Below are 16,287 nucleotides of genomic sequence, written 5' to 3'. Positions count from 1 at the left end.
TCAGAGAATACACCAGTTCTGAGTGTTCTGGAGGAATGTCTCAGCGGTATTTAGTCCTAACATTCATTCATTCAACACATTTTTTTTTTTTTTGAGCTATTTTCAGTAGCTACTGTTTGAGCTATTGTCTGTCAGGTGCTGTGTGTGTGGCCTTTGCTTTACCGCTTACATGCTACTCATGGTGAGTCAGGTGCTGTTCTAAGTGCATCCCAAGTATGAACCCGATTTCTCGTCGTGCCCCTGTGAACGGAAGCACCTCCTGTAAGTTTGCCATTTTACAGATGAAGACATGGGAGGCACAGAGAGGTTAACTAACTTGCTCAAGGCCACAGAGCCAGGATTCAAATCCAGGCGGGCCGGCCCCAGGGTTCACAGCTCCACCATGCGGCAAGATACCCCGTCTCATTGTGCCCTGTGTTCTGCTGGCTCCGAAGGAGGCAAGAAGCAAGGATCGCTGTTGTTTCTGCTCTAGAATTTCACAACTTGGACATCCTAGATGCTTTTTGCTTTGTTTCGTTCTATCTCATTTCAAATCAGGACAAAGCACCGTTGTTTGGTCTTTCCATACCCACCTCACCCCATAGTTCACCTTCTATGCAAGGAGTCCACACACTTTCTGTAAAGGGCCAGATAATAAACATTTTAAGCTCTGCAGGCTGCATGCCATCTCTGTTATATATCTTTTTTTTTCTTTTCATAATTCTTTAAAAATGTAAAAACCGCTCTTAACTTATAGGATGTGTAAAAATAAGCTAGGAGCCATATGCTCCATGCCATTGATCATTTGTCCTTCTTTGATTACTCTCTGTGTTTTCAGCCAACTCTGTTTCAGACTCTCAGGATTTCCTCCTACCACCGGACCTTTGCATATGCTCTGCCTGCCCTGGTGCAGAGTGGTCTTTATCCTCCAGACCTCATTCACCTTGGTTCTTCTATAGGTCACATTTCAGTCATCCCTTCCTCATGTCTTCCTTGCTGTGCACCCCAGGTCTGGTCAGATCTTATTCTTTTGGGTCTCGTAGTCATTCATAATTGTTATCACCACAGTAATGTCACATTTAATATGGATGGTGATGTCATTGTGCTTTTGACTTTAGCCCCATGAGCTACCCTTGCTCCCCAGTGTGTTTCTCCCAATGTCCCAGCTGCCATTCTTGTCTTCCTAGAGTCCACTCTCCACCCTAAGTAGCCAGAGCCATCCTTAAAACTTATATCTCATTGAGTCATTTCCGTTGCACATGAGTATACTTGCCGTTTCTTAACATGACCAACATGACCTCCCACCCTTCCCGTCTGGCTCCAACCTTAATTTCTCCTGAGAACCTCATCCTCTGTCCCCTATGCTAGCTGGCTTTCTCTGCATCATGCTAAGCTTGCCCTCACCCCAGGGCCTTTGCATTTGTTCTTCCTTCTGCCCCAACCATCCCCCCATGCTGACTCTTCCAGGCTTCTCTGTCTCAGTGGCCTTCCCCGACCATCCTATTTGAAATGCTGCTCCCATCCCTCCCTCCACAAACACATCTATTATAGTCACTGATTAGCACATTAGCCCCTTTCCTTTCTTTGTATACTTATGAATTTTTTTTTCTTATTTATTTGCTCCTCTTGTGCCTTACCCACTAAAATGTATGTTCCAGGAAAGCAGAAGCTTTGTCATACTCACAAGTCCACTGCCGGTGTCTCGAATAGCACCTGGCACTTGGCAAAAGCACCGTAGACATTGTTGATCAGATGGCCAGCGTGCAGTATAGACAGGGCTCAGTGGATAGGTGAACTAATGCCTTGCCCTTGTTTTTGCTCATTAAAGTTGATGCCCATTTCTTTCAACTCAAATACTTAGCTAACCATTGACTAAAGGAAAAATGTCTGGATCCTTGGTCTCTGCCATTTAGCGTTCCTCACTGTTAAAATTCAGTACCACATTGAATTATTTTATTGTCAACCTTATGTATTTGTTCTTCCTGATTGTGCATCCTGTGGCTATCCCTACCTCATCCTTACACCCACTTTCCATGTCCTTACCAGCTCACACACTTCTAGCTCACAAGAATCACTTCCCTCTTTGAATTTCTAAAGCATTTAATAGGCAGTGTGTCTGTTACTCATATAGTAATTAGTGTGATTCTCTTGCCCAGAAGAGAGAGTCGTTAAATCTGTAACGATGATACGTTCTCATTTCAGATGAAGGTTTGTCTATATATCTCACCCTTAATGCCTGAGTCATGAATTTTTGGTATCTCAGTTTCGTTCTTATCTTCCTTAAGCAGGAGTCCATAACCTAGTGTCTGGGGGAAGCATTTAAACCATCTGCAAGGAATGCTTTTAGCTGCGAATAACTGAAAACCCAGATCTTGGTGGTAGGGAGCCCTTCACTGGTGCAGCAAGGCAGAGATGTGACCTTTCTGGATCTTTCCATCCCAGCACCTTTATCACCTTCTGCATCTGAATGTTTTATCAACTAACCCTTGACAGATGGCTGTTGCCCTTCCAGGGAGAAAGTAGAAACATAAGAGGGCAAAGGAACAAAAACACTCCGACTACTCAGTATGATGAGTGTTCTCATCTGGAAAGTAAAACCTTCCTAGACACCCCACCTGGAGGTCCAAGCAGATGCCCTCTGGCATCTCATTATCCTGAGACGTGGCAGTCGCATGACCTTCTCTACCTGCAAGGGAGACGGGGTATGGAGTGTTCAGTGCCTTACTATCTCTGATCGATGAAGGGATGGCAGAAAGGAGTTAGGTATGGCTTTGGGGTAGCTTACATTTTCTGCTACGGCACAATTTTGGGGAGAGAAGGCTAACCAAATTCTCTGAGATCCTTTAAGCGAAAAATGAACAATACCTAGTACCTGAGGAATGTCATCAGAACGACTCTACTGAAACTCAGTAGACTAAAGAGAAATCTGTGGAGATCTGTTTTCACATGATATTACCTATAGATGGGAGAGATTCTAATAGTACAACATTAAAGGAGGGTAGCTTTTGTTTTTCTTTAGTAATCATCAACATATGTGGATTGAATTCTATACGATCCTCAAATTCATTTATAAAATGTATTAATGAATTAATTACTTTGGAGAATTAATTACTTAACCAATATAGTCTAGTTAGTGAGGCCATGGCTATATATGAATATATATGGCTCCTTCAGCCATGGCCTCACTAACTAGACTCACTATATGTGTGTGTGTGTGTGTGTGTGTGTGTGTGTGTGTGTGTGTGTGTAGGTACATATGTATATGTTTATATATGTGTTTATACGTATGTACATGTGTATGCATAAATATGTATAAACATATACATTATTACTTGCATTTCCTTCAGATCATGATTTTCACTAGTGAGAAAATTCATACATATATTATGTGTAATTATTATATATAATATATCATATACCATTATTATTATTGTTAATATTATCATGCTTCTACCTTCATAACTTGTGCCCTAACTGGATTGAGGGTTTGGAGTGGAGAGGTATTTTTTTCAGATTTGGAGACCTTGAAAATACAATTATTATATCAATTAAAGGGGCGCCTGGGTGGCACAGTCGGTTAAGCGTCCGACTTCAGCCAGGTCACGATCTCGCAGTCCGTGAGTTCGAGCCCCGCGTCGGGCTCTGGGCTGATGGCTCAGAGCCTGGAGCCTGTTTCCGATTCTGTGTCTCCCTCTCTCTCTGCCCCTCCCCCGTTCATGCTCTGTCTCTCTCTGTCCCAAAAATAAATAAATAAATAAAAATAATAAAAAAAAAGAGCTCTTATTCTAGCCCAATTGTGAGAATATTTAAGAAGAGTGGGACAGTATAATAACAGCATCCTCTCCCTTTTTTTTTTTTTTGTTAAAATTTTTTAGGGGCACCTGGGTGACTCAGTTGGTTAAGCCTCCGACTTCGGCTCAGGTCATGATCTCATGGTTCATGGGTTCGAGCTCTGCATCAGGCTCTGTGCTGACAGCTCAGAGCCTGGAACCCGCTTTGGATTCTGTGTCTCCCTCTCTCTCTGCCCCTCCCCCACGCATGCTCTATCTCTGTCTCTCAAAACTAAATAAACATTAAAAAAAAATTTTTTTTTAATTTATTTTGAGAGAGGGAAAGGGACCACATGAGGGAGCTTGGGGGAGGGACCAAAAGAGGGAGAGAGAAAGCAGGCTCGATGCTGTCAGCACAGAGCCCGACACAGGGCTCGAACCCGCAAAACCTGTGAGATGATGACCTGAGCTGAAATCGGGAGTCCAACACTCAACCACCTGAGCACCCAGCCTCCTCTCCCTTTTATCCCTCTTTCCTGAACTGTAACTTACATAAAGAGAAATGGCACATAACATGGGTACACACGGCTCGTGAATTTCAAAATTGAGCATACGGGATAGCAGACACCCAGATCCCAGCACCGCCTGGCCAGCCCCCGCAGAGGCCTCTCTCCTGTTCCCTGCCAGTCACAAATCTCCCCCTCGCCAAAGTGCAGTGCCTCTGAGCTCTGGCAGCAGCGTGGAGGGTGCCTGTTTTCACACTGTATGTAAGTGGAATCAGGCCCTGCATCCAATTGTACATTTGGCTTCCAACAGTCCCTTAAGATGGGAGAGATACCGGCTTTTTCTTACTTAGCTCTGCCCCCTCTTGAACCATTTACTGGGAACCATGAAAAATAAGCTTCCATTCTTTTCTATTTTCTCACGTTTTCTGACAACTAATTTTCCTAATTTCGCAGCAGCAGTTTTCTTTTTTTTAGTGTTTATTATTTAAAGAAAGACAGAGCGTGAGTGAGGGACGGACAGGGAGAGAGGGAGACACAAAATCCAAAGCAGGCTCCAGGCCCTGAGCTGTCAGCACAGAGCCCGACGCAGGGCTCGAACCCACACACCGTGAGATCGTGACCTGAGCTGAAGTCGGATGCTTAACTGACTGAGCCATCCAGGTGCCCTGCAGCAGTAATTATTATAGATACTGCTTTCTGGAACAGACTCTTCAGCCCTTGTACCCTCCAGGTTAAACTCTGAGAGCACGAAGAACTGGGGCAGAGAAAAAAATTTGCTTTATTTTCCTCTCCTATATCCTGACTCTGGGTGACGCTTTCTTCCCCTTTCTAGTTCAATAAACATACATGTGTCTGGGCATCTTCCTGTTGAGACTTGCCCCCGCCCTGGCCCGGGGTTGATCTTACATTTGGAGAATTGACAGCTGTAATGTTTCATATCCCCCACCCTCCCCCCCTACTCCCCCCACCTCGGCCATCACTGGGTGTTCAGGTCCCATGATTGTCCAGTTCACATAAAGCATGGGAATCACAGCTTTTTTTCATGCTGTTTCCTCTCCTTTGTCCTACAAAGGGGCGGAAGAAAGTCGAGTCTTAGGAGACACTATGAAAGAGTAAACACAGCTCTTTTAGAGAATGCAAATGGTGACTTGTTTTGCATGACTCAAACAAAAAGGAATTAAAACTGGTATGTGAATCAAAATCTTTCACTGTCTGAAGGGAACATCACAGAGGAAACCACAAGTGGAAGGTATTAAGGTCAGCCTTTATTTAGAAATTGAAGGAGAGTCACCTTCGTGATGGAGTGTATCCTTCACTAAAGTAAACTCTTGCATGCTGACACATAAAATTTCATTCTCGGTGATTTAATTCCTCATAGAAATGTCCCTCTGACCCTTTAACCTTCTTATTAAAGTCAGGTACTCCTGAGATGATCAGCATTTTCAGATAGTTCCCTCGTTCTTTAGAAGCGTTTCTCATTATTGGAATTTAAAAGCTATACAAGCTGTCTACTATACATTGACAGACGCAAAGATGTGTGAATGTGATACGAATATTCCACTGTGTTACCAAGGGACTGTTTCCTTGTCAGTCCTTTGATTATTTGTAAGGAAATTGCTTCATGACGCCCAGCCTCACACTTCCCAACTGGCCCCTCCTTGGCCCTTTCTTGCGCGGTGCTCAGCTCGCCTCAGTCACATCCAGGAGCAGAGCCGTCCAGCAATTGAAGAGTCGGTGGAAGATTAATTTTTCTCCCCTTTCTGGGTTTCCTGCTATTGGTGAAAAGTGCGGCAGGCAGTGGAATGCTGGCGTTTGGCATTCTTTGTGAAGATGCACCATTGTGAAAACATAAGTGCGCGCTGCTGTTTTAATAGTGTCCAAATAGATCATTGAATTTATGGACATCTAAATTTAATTCCAGAAATCAAAGCTATGGTAATAAGAGCTGGACCTGCGTTCTCTTAGGCCAAGTAATTTAATTCCTCAGCGAGTTGAACTATTATGTATTTCTGTTCCTTATTATGCCAGTAAATTGCTCAGGCAGATGCAGTGATGGATGATAGGCATGTATTTCACTCCTTTTTTTTATGGCTAGACACATTCTAGAATGCAGATCACTTTATTTTTTTTTATTTTTTTTTATTTTTTTTTTTTAAATTTTTTTTTTCAACGTTTATTTATTTTTGGGACAGAGAGAGAGACAGAGCATGAACGGGGGAGGGCCAGAGAGAGAGGGAGACACAGAATGGGAAACAGGCTCCAGGCTCTGAGCCATCAGCCCAGAGCCCGACGCGGGGCTCGAACTCACGGACCGCGAGATCGTGACCTGGCTGAAGTCGGACGCTTAACCGACTGCGCCACCCAGGCGCCCCAAATGCAGATCACTTTAAACGCAGCTGTTTTCATAACCGTGTTTTCTGTTTGGAGCCTAAGTCAAGTCCTAACAGGGGAGGTGGGGGAGGTTCTTGGGGGTACCCATAGTCATACTTTTATTGTCCCGCCTAGAAGCACAACGCTGTCTTAACCCTGGGTCACGTCCTTGGACGCTGTCATTCCATTCGTGCCTCAACACAGCATTTATACTTCGTGCTTTAAGGAGAATATTGGCTTGGTCTGGTTTCTCTCCTGGGCTCTACCTCACTTTTCTACTTAATTTGGAGACATAATTTGACTGGACACAGAAGGGAATAAATCAGCGGGGGGCCCACGTCGGATCATTCTTCTGTGCACACGACTACAACAGTGAGATCCTATAGAAAAGTGAGGAAGCAGGATACTGTGTAAAATTCAGGGCATCTGAGCACCTGTTAAGAATTCTTGGGAACTGTTGCCTCAACTAGACTTCTGTGCGGGAATGCAGGCAGTCGAGAAATAACGATTGCACCCTGTTTATCTTTAAGTGGACGAAGGCTCCTATCACCTGATTATCAATGGCAACATTTTCCCTTCTTACTTTTTCTTCATGGCCTCATGGAAGTGTTAAAATTCCTGGTCAGGGTCTTCTCTGTGCCGTTTGTTTTATTACCACACTAATAAGTTACCATTGATATTATTCTGCTTAGTAAGTTTCTCCTTTTTCTCTAGGCACATGCTTCAATTTCTTTGGATGTGTTCATTCATGATCCTTGCATCATTGATCAGCATCAGAAAGGTGGTCCACTTGGCAGGCCATACACATTTTTATAGAACTTCCATAAAAGTTCCTTACGTTATGAGTTAATTGATAAAAGGAATTCCTTCTAGTGCTATATCCATCTCTTTACATACCTTTTTTTTTGTTGTTTATTTTTGGGAGGAAGAGACAGTGCAAGTGGGGGAGGGGCAGAGAGAAAGGGAGAGGAGGACACAGGATCTGAAGCACAGACCCGTCAGCACAGAGCCTGACGCGGGGCTCGAACCCACGAACCAGGAGACCATGACCTGAGCTGAAGTCGGATGCTCAACCACCTGAGCTACCCAGGCGCCCCTCGCTTTTTCTTTTTCATTCTCGGCGAAATGACTTGGAGCTGTCTTTCAGACTTCATTTGCAGGCGCCTTTTGCCATCTCCCTTCCTGTCCCCCCCACACCACAGAATCCTACTGTTCTAGTTCCGTAACATGTTCGAAATCTGATTCCCTATGCAATGCCCAGCTCACTTGGAGCTTTCCCAGGCTCCAGGCGTGGCTCACACAAAGTCTTTAGGTTCCTGTCGCTTCTCCCAACCACAAGCTTCTTATAGGCAAGAATCAGCTGTGGGGCCACAATACCCCGGTCTCTTTTTTTTCTGTGGACAGAAATTGTCAGCATGGCAACCCTCAATCCTATTCTTGTGGTCTGGTCACATAAGACCTGTGGCAGTTGCTCTGGTAGCTTGAAACGCCCAGCACATGTAGATCTTCTTCCTGTACTGTTTTTGTGATCTGAGCTAGGATGAAATGTGTGTTTCTGCTATCTAGCCAGATGGTATGTGATCTATACTTTCACTTGTTTAATGCTTAGGTTCCTGTCTTCATTTATCACCTTTCAAATGCTCTTGACCATGCCTGCACTGCAGGTACTTGATTTCTACAAGGGTGTCTCGCTCGGGCTTTCTGATTTTGTTCGAGACTACCCTTCTGCCCTCCAAATGTGTTGATTTATTATTCAACACTGTGCATCAGGATATGCATACTTAATGCCTTATGTATTATTTCTGCTCCCCTTCCCAATTATACTGTGATTTACTGGCTATCTGTTAACCATTATTCTCAGCATTGCATATTTCAGTGGTTCTCAGAATACCATACCCTGAATATACCAGCATCAGTATTGCCCAGGAAGTTGTTAGAAATACAGATTCTCAGGCCCCGTCCTAAACCCACTGATTCAGAAACCTTGGTGGGTGGTGCCTGGTGGTCTGTGTTTCAAGAAGCCTTCCAAGTAATTCTGATAGTCGCTGACATTTGACAACCCCTGAAATACTTGATATTCTACAGCATGCCACAGGGAGCAAGAGTAGGGAAGACAACTGTATAGTTTCAGTAGGTCTCGCTGACCGCTGGGTATCACAGATTTATTTACACCAGTTTCTTTTTCCTCATCTATATCCAGTTGAATAGCAGTATTTCAACTGATTTCCGCCTTTACTGAGTGTCTGCCATGCAGATGCTGTGTGGTATTTTCGCATACATTATGAGAAATCATCCTACACAGCAGATTCAGCTTGGATATTCCCCTTCCTCTCTCCTGTTTAAACACGCTTTGTTTTTTTTTTTTGTTTTTTTTTTTTTGTTTTGTTTTTCAACGTTTATTTATTTTTGGGACAGAGAGAGACAGAGCATGAACGGGGGAGGCGCAGAGAGAGAGGGAGACCCAGAATCGGAAACAGGCTCCAGGCTCCGAGCCATCAGCCCAGAGCCTGACGCGGGGCTCGAACTCACAGACTGCGAGATCGTGACCTGGCTGAAGTCGGACGCTTAACCGACTGCGCCACCCAGGCGCCCCTGTTTTTTTTTTTTTTAGAGCACTTTTAGGTTTACAGAAAATTTAAGCAGCGAGTAGAAAGACCGCCCCCCTCCCCTCTCTCCCCCTACCCCCACACTTCCTCTGTTGTTAACGTCTTTATTAGTATAGTACCTCTGACCCAATATTGATACATTAGTGATAAAGTACATAGTTTATATTAGAGTTCACTTCTTGTGTCGTACAGTTGTGTTGGTTTTGACAAATGCATGTGTCCTGTGTTCACTGCGACAGTATCTTACAGAGCCTGCTCTAAAAAATCCCCTATGCTCTGCCTACTCATCCCTCCCTTCTTCACCCCGACCGCCACCCCCACCAGGAACTACTCCGTAATTTTGCCTTTTCCAGAAAAGCATTTAGTCGGACTCATGGTATAGCATTCTTGCAACCGTGTAAACTAAGAAGAGCTGTGCCCAAGGGGCAGAACGCTGTGGACCTAGTGAGCTAGGATTCCCACATACACCTGCTGGCTTCCAGCCTTGTGTGTGTTGTTTGCCTCGAGGGCCTCATTCCCTCCAAAATCACTACCATCCTTTGTTGTCGCTTCCCCCCTCCCCTTTCTGAAATTTGTTTAAATGACTGTCACCGTTGTTTCCATTTCCTGCTGCAGTGAGGACAAAGTAGTAGAAGTAGCAGAGGAAGAAGAGGGGGCTGACGTCGAGGACGAAGAGGCCGAGGATGACGAGGATGACGAAGATGGTGATGAGGTGGAGGAAGAGGCGGAAGAACCCTATGAAGAGGCCACCGAGCGAACCACCAGCATCGCCACGACCACCACCACCACCACGGAGTCTGTGGAAGAGGTGGTGCGAGGTAATGCGCTGTTTGTTGGGATTTCCTCCGTCAGGGAAAAGGAAAGCCTCATGCCCGCTACCCAGCCTAGCACCACCGCCGTCCCCAACCAAAAATAAGATGCACGATAACGGGTCTTAACGCTTGTGAAGCTCTCTTTGGCTTAACCAGCAGTCCAACAATTCATTTCAAATGATGTGAAGTCCCGATGATACGCACTGTTCCGCTTGGCACATGCCAGCTTGTTCTGCAAAACTCCAGCCGACCGGGTGCGATCTCACTCGGCTGAGTTAGGTGACCTGGTTGGTACGTCCCTGGCACTGGGTATTTAGTACAGTCTTATTACCTGTTGTCTCTTTCACCACTTGAACTATGAGCATCTCGAGGGCAAGGACTGGCTTTTACTTATCATGCAGAGTGCCTGCTTTGTAGAAACTTCTAGATAAATCTTAGGCGAGTGAGTAGTTGGAAGTAAATGCCATTGAACAACAACTTTTGGTGGGTTATCACATTACTTTCTACTTTGGTACTTAATTAATGCTCTTATTAAGAATGTTGGGATGCGAATGAACTAACAGACTTCCTTTTTTGTCTCCCTGAAACGAAAGCAAGCGTTGAGTTTACCCTGAACAACCAAATGTCATGATAGCAACTAGTGAATTGTAGGGTTGTGTTTCTTAAAGGGGATGCCTTTGTTTTGCAAATAGTGAAAGATGGTCCTAGAATGAGATCCAGTGACTATGGATGGATGGAGTTTTAATGTATTCAAATACTTTTAAAGTCCGCCACAAATGCTACAATATTGTAAGTTTTCCTCTCACTTTTTATTAAGGTAAAATGAGTTCAGCGCCTTTGTTAAATTGGAGCTTAAAATGGGTTAGTTTCTCTGCCTTAAGTAGATTCCTAATGACCACAGTAACATCTTCTTTCCTTCACTGCAAATTATCTTTAATTTACATATAATTTACATATAAAATTCACTCATTTTAAGTATATAAGTGTATAAGTCAGTGGCTTTAATAAATTTACCAAATTAAGCAACCACCTTCATAATCCAGTCTTAGAACATTGTCATCATCCCGATAAGATCCCTCACACCCATTCAGTTCATCCTTGCTGTCACCGCCAGCCCCCAGCAACAACCAATGTGCTTTACGTCTCTACAGATTTGCTTTTTCTAGACATTTAGTGTAAGTGGGATCATACATGCTCTTTTGTGTCTGGCTTCTTTCACTTAAAATAGTGTTTTTGAAGCTCTGGGTTTCTTTACCTTGTAGCTTTTAAGAAAGACCGACATTACTCTGGGGCGCCTGGGCGGCTTAGTCAGTTAAGCGCCGGCTTCGGCTCAGGTCATGATCTCAGGGTTCACGAGTTCAAGCCCCGCGTCAGGCTCTGTTCTGACAGCTCAGAGCCTGGAGCCTGCTGTCTCCCTCTCTGTCTGCCTCTTCCCTCACCCTCTGTCTCTCTCAAAAATAAGTAAACATTAAAAAAAAATGTCTTTAAATAAAACACTCAGACTTAACTGAACATTCATTGAAAGAGTCACATATTCTTTAAAAAATGTAGCAGAAAATAGATTGCTTAACTTTATCATTCTCTGCTTAATGATAACTTCTTATTGCATTTAGCACATAAGGGCTTCTGTGAGTAGATCTATATTTAAGTAAATGCAGGTTTTATTTGAGCCGCTGCTTTCTCAAAACTCCAGACATCCTTTCCTGGAATGTTCTTCGTGTACCTCTTAGGATCACCTGTGGCAGATCTGACTAAATGAACTCGTTAGCTTCTCTTTTCCTAGAAAGGAAAAGAGGGATTTTTTTCGGAGCTTCTCTTCTTGAAACCTAAAAGATGTGTGACTACAAATTACTGCAGTTAGTATTCTGCAGTGACTCTGACTTTTTCGGGGTCTCCACCAGGGTAGCTATTTACATAATAATGTCCGTCTACTCAACATTGGTTTTTGGGGGGTGCCTTTTGGGTACAAGCCATTTTGCTGGGCTTGGTGAATCATAGGATGAGAACACACGGGATAGCCGGCCCTCATGGATGTTAAAATCTCGTAGGAAATTTACATCAAAGAAACACAGAGAGTCATCTGTGTTAAAAAGCAGGAGCCCTGAACCTACTTCAAAGAGTAAGAGATTGATCAGAGAAGGATCTATGGAAGGAGATGGAAGTGGAAAGGCTCATGGCAGCGCTACCAACGGATTTTATCTTAGCGTACCTTAGAGTCCGTGGGGATGGCAAAACAGATTTGCCCTGGGAGGGTACATGGCAAGTCTGGGAGACAAGGGTAGTCTGATTTAAACTAGAGCAGATGTCTTAGATAAGAGAGTTACAGGGAATTCGGTTGGGGCTAAAATGTGGAGACCTTCAGTGCCAGGCCGGCAAGCATGAGCATGAGCTGACGGGGATCACTTCTGCCACGTGCGGAGAAATTTTCTGGTAGAAACAGTGAAGGGATTTTGTTGTGATGTTGCTGCCATGAGGAGATAGGGGAACAGGGAGTAACACAATGAATGCAGTGTAATGAGAAAATACCACGTAAACTTTTGCCGATATTCCAAACCAACAGAATTCCCTTGAGATAATACGGTCTTATTATGTTCTGAATAAGAGAGAGAAGTCTCTTGAGATAATGGGGTCTTGTTATGTTCTGAACAAGTCCAGATCTTTTGCCTGAGTTTTTCTCTCGATGTAGCGTGATTAGCTAAGATCAAACCAGAGGGGGACGTATGTTGCAATATTTTCTGTAGGAAGACAAAGGCGATTAAATGATTGGTTTTTTTTTTTTTTAATTTTTTTTTTCTTTTTTTTTTTTAAATTTTTTTTTTTCAACGTTTATTTATTTTTGGGACAGAGAGAGACAGAGCATGAACGGGGGAGGGGCAGTGAGAGAGGGAGACACAGAATTGGAAACAGGCTCCAGGCTCCGAGCCATCAGCCCAGAGCCCGACGCGGGGCTCGAACTCACGGACGGCGAGGGCGAGATCGTGACCTGGCTGAAGTCGGACGCTTAACCGACTGCGCCACCCAGGTGCCCCTAAATGATTGGTTTTAAATCTCCAAGCAAGAGACTTTTTTTGGTGTATTGGGTCCATGTCAGAGAGTTTGCTGAATTCCCAGCTAACTCCAACAAAGAGGTAGAAGTTTAAACGGTTCATGTTAAAGGGGCCAGCTGCAGAGAGCTCATTCCCTCCTGGTCACTGGTGTAGGTGAGTTATGGTTCCTCCCTGAGGAAGAACAACGGTAATGCCATACGTGATGGCTGACTTTGTACAACTCTGCTTAAAAGTAGCCCAGCTCCTGTGCTGAAAATAAAAACCACAAGTGACTTGCAAGGAAGAGATATTGAAAAGAGGCTCACAATATAGTTGTCCCTGGTAATGTTTCAGTGCCTGAGAGAAAATGTGATTCACACCTATACTTAATAAGAAAACTGTTTCTTCATTACCAACATACTGCTACTAATACGATTCCTTAACGTGCTTCGTAATAAAAACTCAATCCCTCTGTAACCTGTTTAAATTTGAAAGAAATAAGTAGGGGGAAGGAAAGTCTAAGACGCTTCGACATGGTCATCAAATTTTCAGCTATTTTGTATTAGAATCAATGACGCTGAAGTGGAAGATGTCAGTTCTAACTCTGTTAGCAATTCCAGAGGAAAAAGTGAACACACCACCATATCCATCCTGGCTTCAGGATTTATTGGTTTAAGTACCTAAGGAAAACTTGGATATTGATCCAGTGGAATAAGCCAATACCAATTTGAGTGAAACCACAGTATATTTAGACTCTTGCTCCTAATTTTCTTTGATTTGAGAAGGAATAACACTTCATGAACCCAAGACGTCAGGGCGATTTCTGACTCACTCATGGATTCTAAACTGGTTGGACATTGGTATTATAGGGGCACCTGCGTGGCTCAGTTGGTTAAGTGTCTGACTGTAGATTTCAGCTCAGGTCATGATCCCACGAGCCCCACGTCAGGCTCTGCCCTGACAGGGCGTGGAGCCTGCTTGGGATTCATTCTCTCTCTCTCTCTCTCTCTCTCTCTCTCTCTCCCTCCCTCCCTCTCTCCCCCTCTCTCTGCCGCTTCCCTTGACACACTCACTCTCTCTCTCTCAAAATAAATAAATAAACTTTAAAAAAGCAATTGTTTCGGGGCATCTGGGTGGCTCAGTCAGTTAAGCGTCCGACTTCGGCTCAGGTCATGATCTCACGGTTTGTGAGTTCGAGCCCCGCATCAGGCCCTGTGCTGACAGCTCGGAGCCTGGAGCCTGCTTCAGATTCTGTGTCTCCCTCTCTCTTTGGCCCTTCCCCTCTCTCTCTCTGTCTCTCTCAAAAATAAATAAACATTAAAAAAAAATTTTTTTTAAAGCAATTGTTTCTATCTTTTAATCCTTGTGACAGTGCTGTGTGGTAGAAATCTCATTTCTGCATTTACAACTAAGACAACTAAGGCCTAGAAAAAAAATTTTTTTTAATTGCCCATGGTCACAAAGGTGAGAGGCATGAAGGCAACACTTAGATCCAAGTGGACCAGGGTATTTCTACTACATTAATGTCAAAATTTTCTTTTTCCTTTTCCTCTTGTTTACAAATACTATTTCAGTTTAACCCGTGCTCCCTGGTAGATATGGATCCCTTTTCTGTAGTCCTATATTCATCCTATAATATTTCACATCCTATAATATTCACTTCCTAAATTTTAGAATTATTACTTAAATATAATAATAATCGGGGCACCCGGGTGGCTCAGTTGGTTAGGCATTGAACTCCTGATCTGGGCTCAGGTCGTGAGCTCGGTGAGATCAGGTCCCAAGTCAGGTTCTTTGCTGACAGTTCCCAGCCTGCTTGTGGTTCTCTGTCTCTCTCTGCCCCTCCCCCACTTGTTCTCTCTTTCTCTCTCTAAATAAATAAACATAAAAATATTTTAAAAATAACAAAAAACACTGTGATAAGTAATAAGTAATAATGATAATCAGGGGTCAGCAAACTATGACCATGGGGCCATATGGCCAGTTACCTATTTCCTAATACAAAGGTTTTCTTAGGGCACAGCCAATCCCCTTTGTTTATATACTGTCTGTAGCTGCTTTCGTGCTATGGAGGCAGAGGTGAGTATTTGCAAGAAAACGCCATATGGCCTTCTAATCTGGGTCCTTACAGAAAACCGAAGAAACTGGTCATTAGAAAAGTATGAGGGAGTTTTTTTTAATTTCAAATACTACTTTCATTAAGGTAGTTTGATTAAGTTTAGTGGCAGACTGCTATGGTGTTTAATAGAGAATTTTTAATGATTTCATGGCCTTGGGCTGGTTAAGTAACATGTGAGTCTATTTTCATGGGTATGGTATAGACACTGATAGGACGTTCCATGTGTGTTGAACAAATTACTTTGGACAATCCATGTTGAGCATTTACTATAATGCCTGGCACATTGTAAGTATTTGGTTTCTTTTAGAAACACAGGCTGCCTTCGGGCACCTGGAGGTGGGGGGGGGGGGGCTCAGTCGGTTATGCATCTCTTGGTTTCAGCTCAGGTCACGATCTCACGGTTCATGAGTTCGAGCCCTGCGTCGGTCTCCACGCTGACAGTGGGGAACCTGTTTGGGATTCTCTCTCTCTCCCTCTTTCTCTGCCCCTCACCCGTTCACACTTGCGTGCACTCACTCTCTCTGTCTCTGTCTCTGTCTCTCTCTCTCTCTCTCTCAAAATAAATAAAACTTATTAAAAAAAATTAAAACAGCACAGGCTGCCCAGAATCAAATCCCAGTTCTACCACCTAACCATGTAGATTTGTATCAGTCAGGGAATCTGTAAGTCACGCTGCTTCTGTACGTCATTTTAATTGTTTTGTGAGGATTCAATGAAATACAATCTATGAGCAACATTTAGCACAGTTCTGGTAGACAGTAAGGGTTCAATTAACCCAAAGTGCTATAGCTGTCTTGATTATAAGCATTATTCTGATTTTTCAGAGAACTAATGTTTACTACTAATTAGGAATGACCAAGGTAAACCAACAGACTGGTTTTTTAATAATAAAAAACATAAATGTGATACATCCCCATCTATCAGTATAATAGAGGTGGTATTCATAGACATATGTTAAGAATAACGAGCAACTTAAACTCAGTTTCTTGGTTAAAATTTTAAGATTTTTTTGTTTTGTTTATTTATTTCGAGAGAGAGAGCAATCGTGGAGGAGGGGCAAAGAGAGAGAGAGAGGGAGAGAGAGGAAAGAGGATCCCAA

The 16,287-nt window shown here is 43.5% G+C and overlaps 1 protein-coding gene across 7 annotated transcripts in view; it reads left to right on the top strand.

The window, feature by feature from the left end:
* Nucleotides 1–16,287, top strand: part of APP (amyloid beta precursor protein) — a 272,775-nt gene that overhangs the window by 143,239 nt on the left and 113,249 nt on the right. For all 7 annotated transcript variants that reach the window (XM_047099054.1, XM_047099050.1, XM_047099055.1 and 4 more), the window contains one exon: nucleotides 9,847–10,049. In XM_047099054.1, the coding sequence (XP_046955010.1) occupies nucleotides 9,847–10,049 (203 nt within the window). The remainder of the gene's footprint in view (nucleotides 1–9,846; nucleotides 10,050–16,287) is intronic.

The sequence above is a fragment of the Lynx rufus genome, unplaced genomic scaffold (genome assembly GCF_022079265.1).
Source record: "Lynx rufus isolate CCGP_SWC_20201006 ecotype Redwood Valley unplaced genomic scaffold, mLynRuf1.p SCAF_5, whole genome shotgun sequence".
Classification (NCBI taxonomy): Eukaryota; Metazoa; Chordata; class Mammalia; order Carnivora; family Felidae; genus Lynx; species Lynx rufus.
Note: the sequence above shows the minus strand (reverse complement) of the source record. Positions and strands in the feature narration are given on the sequence as shown.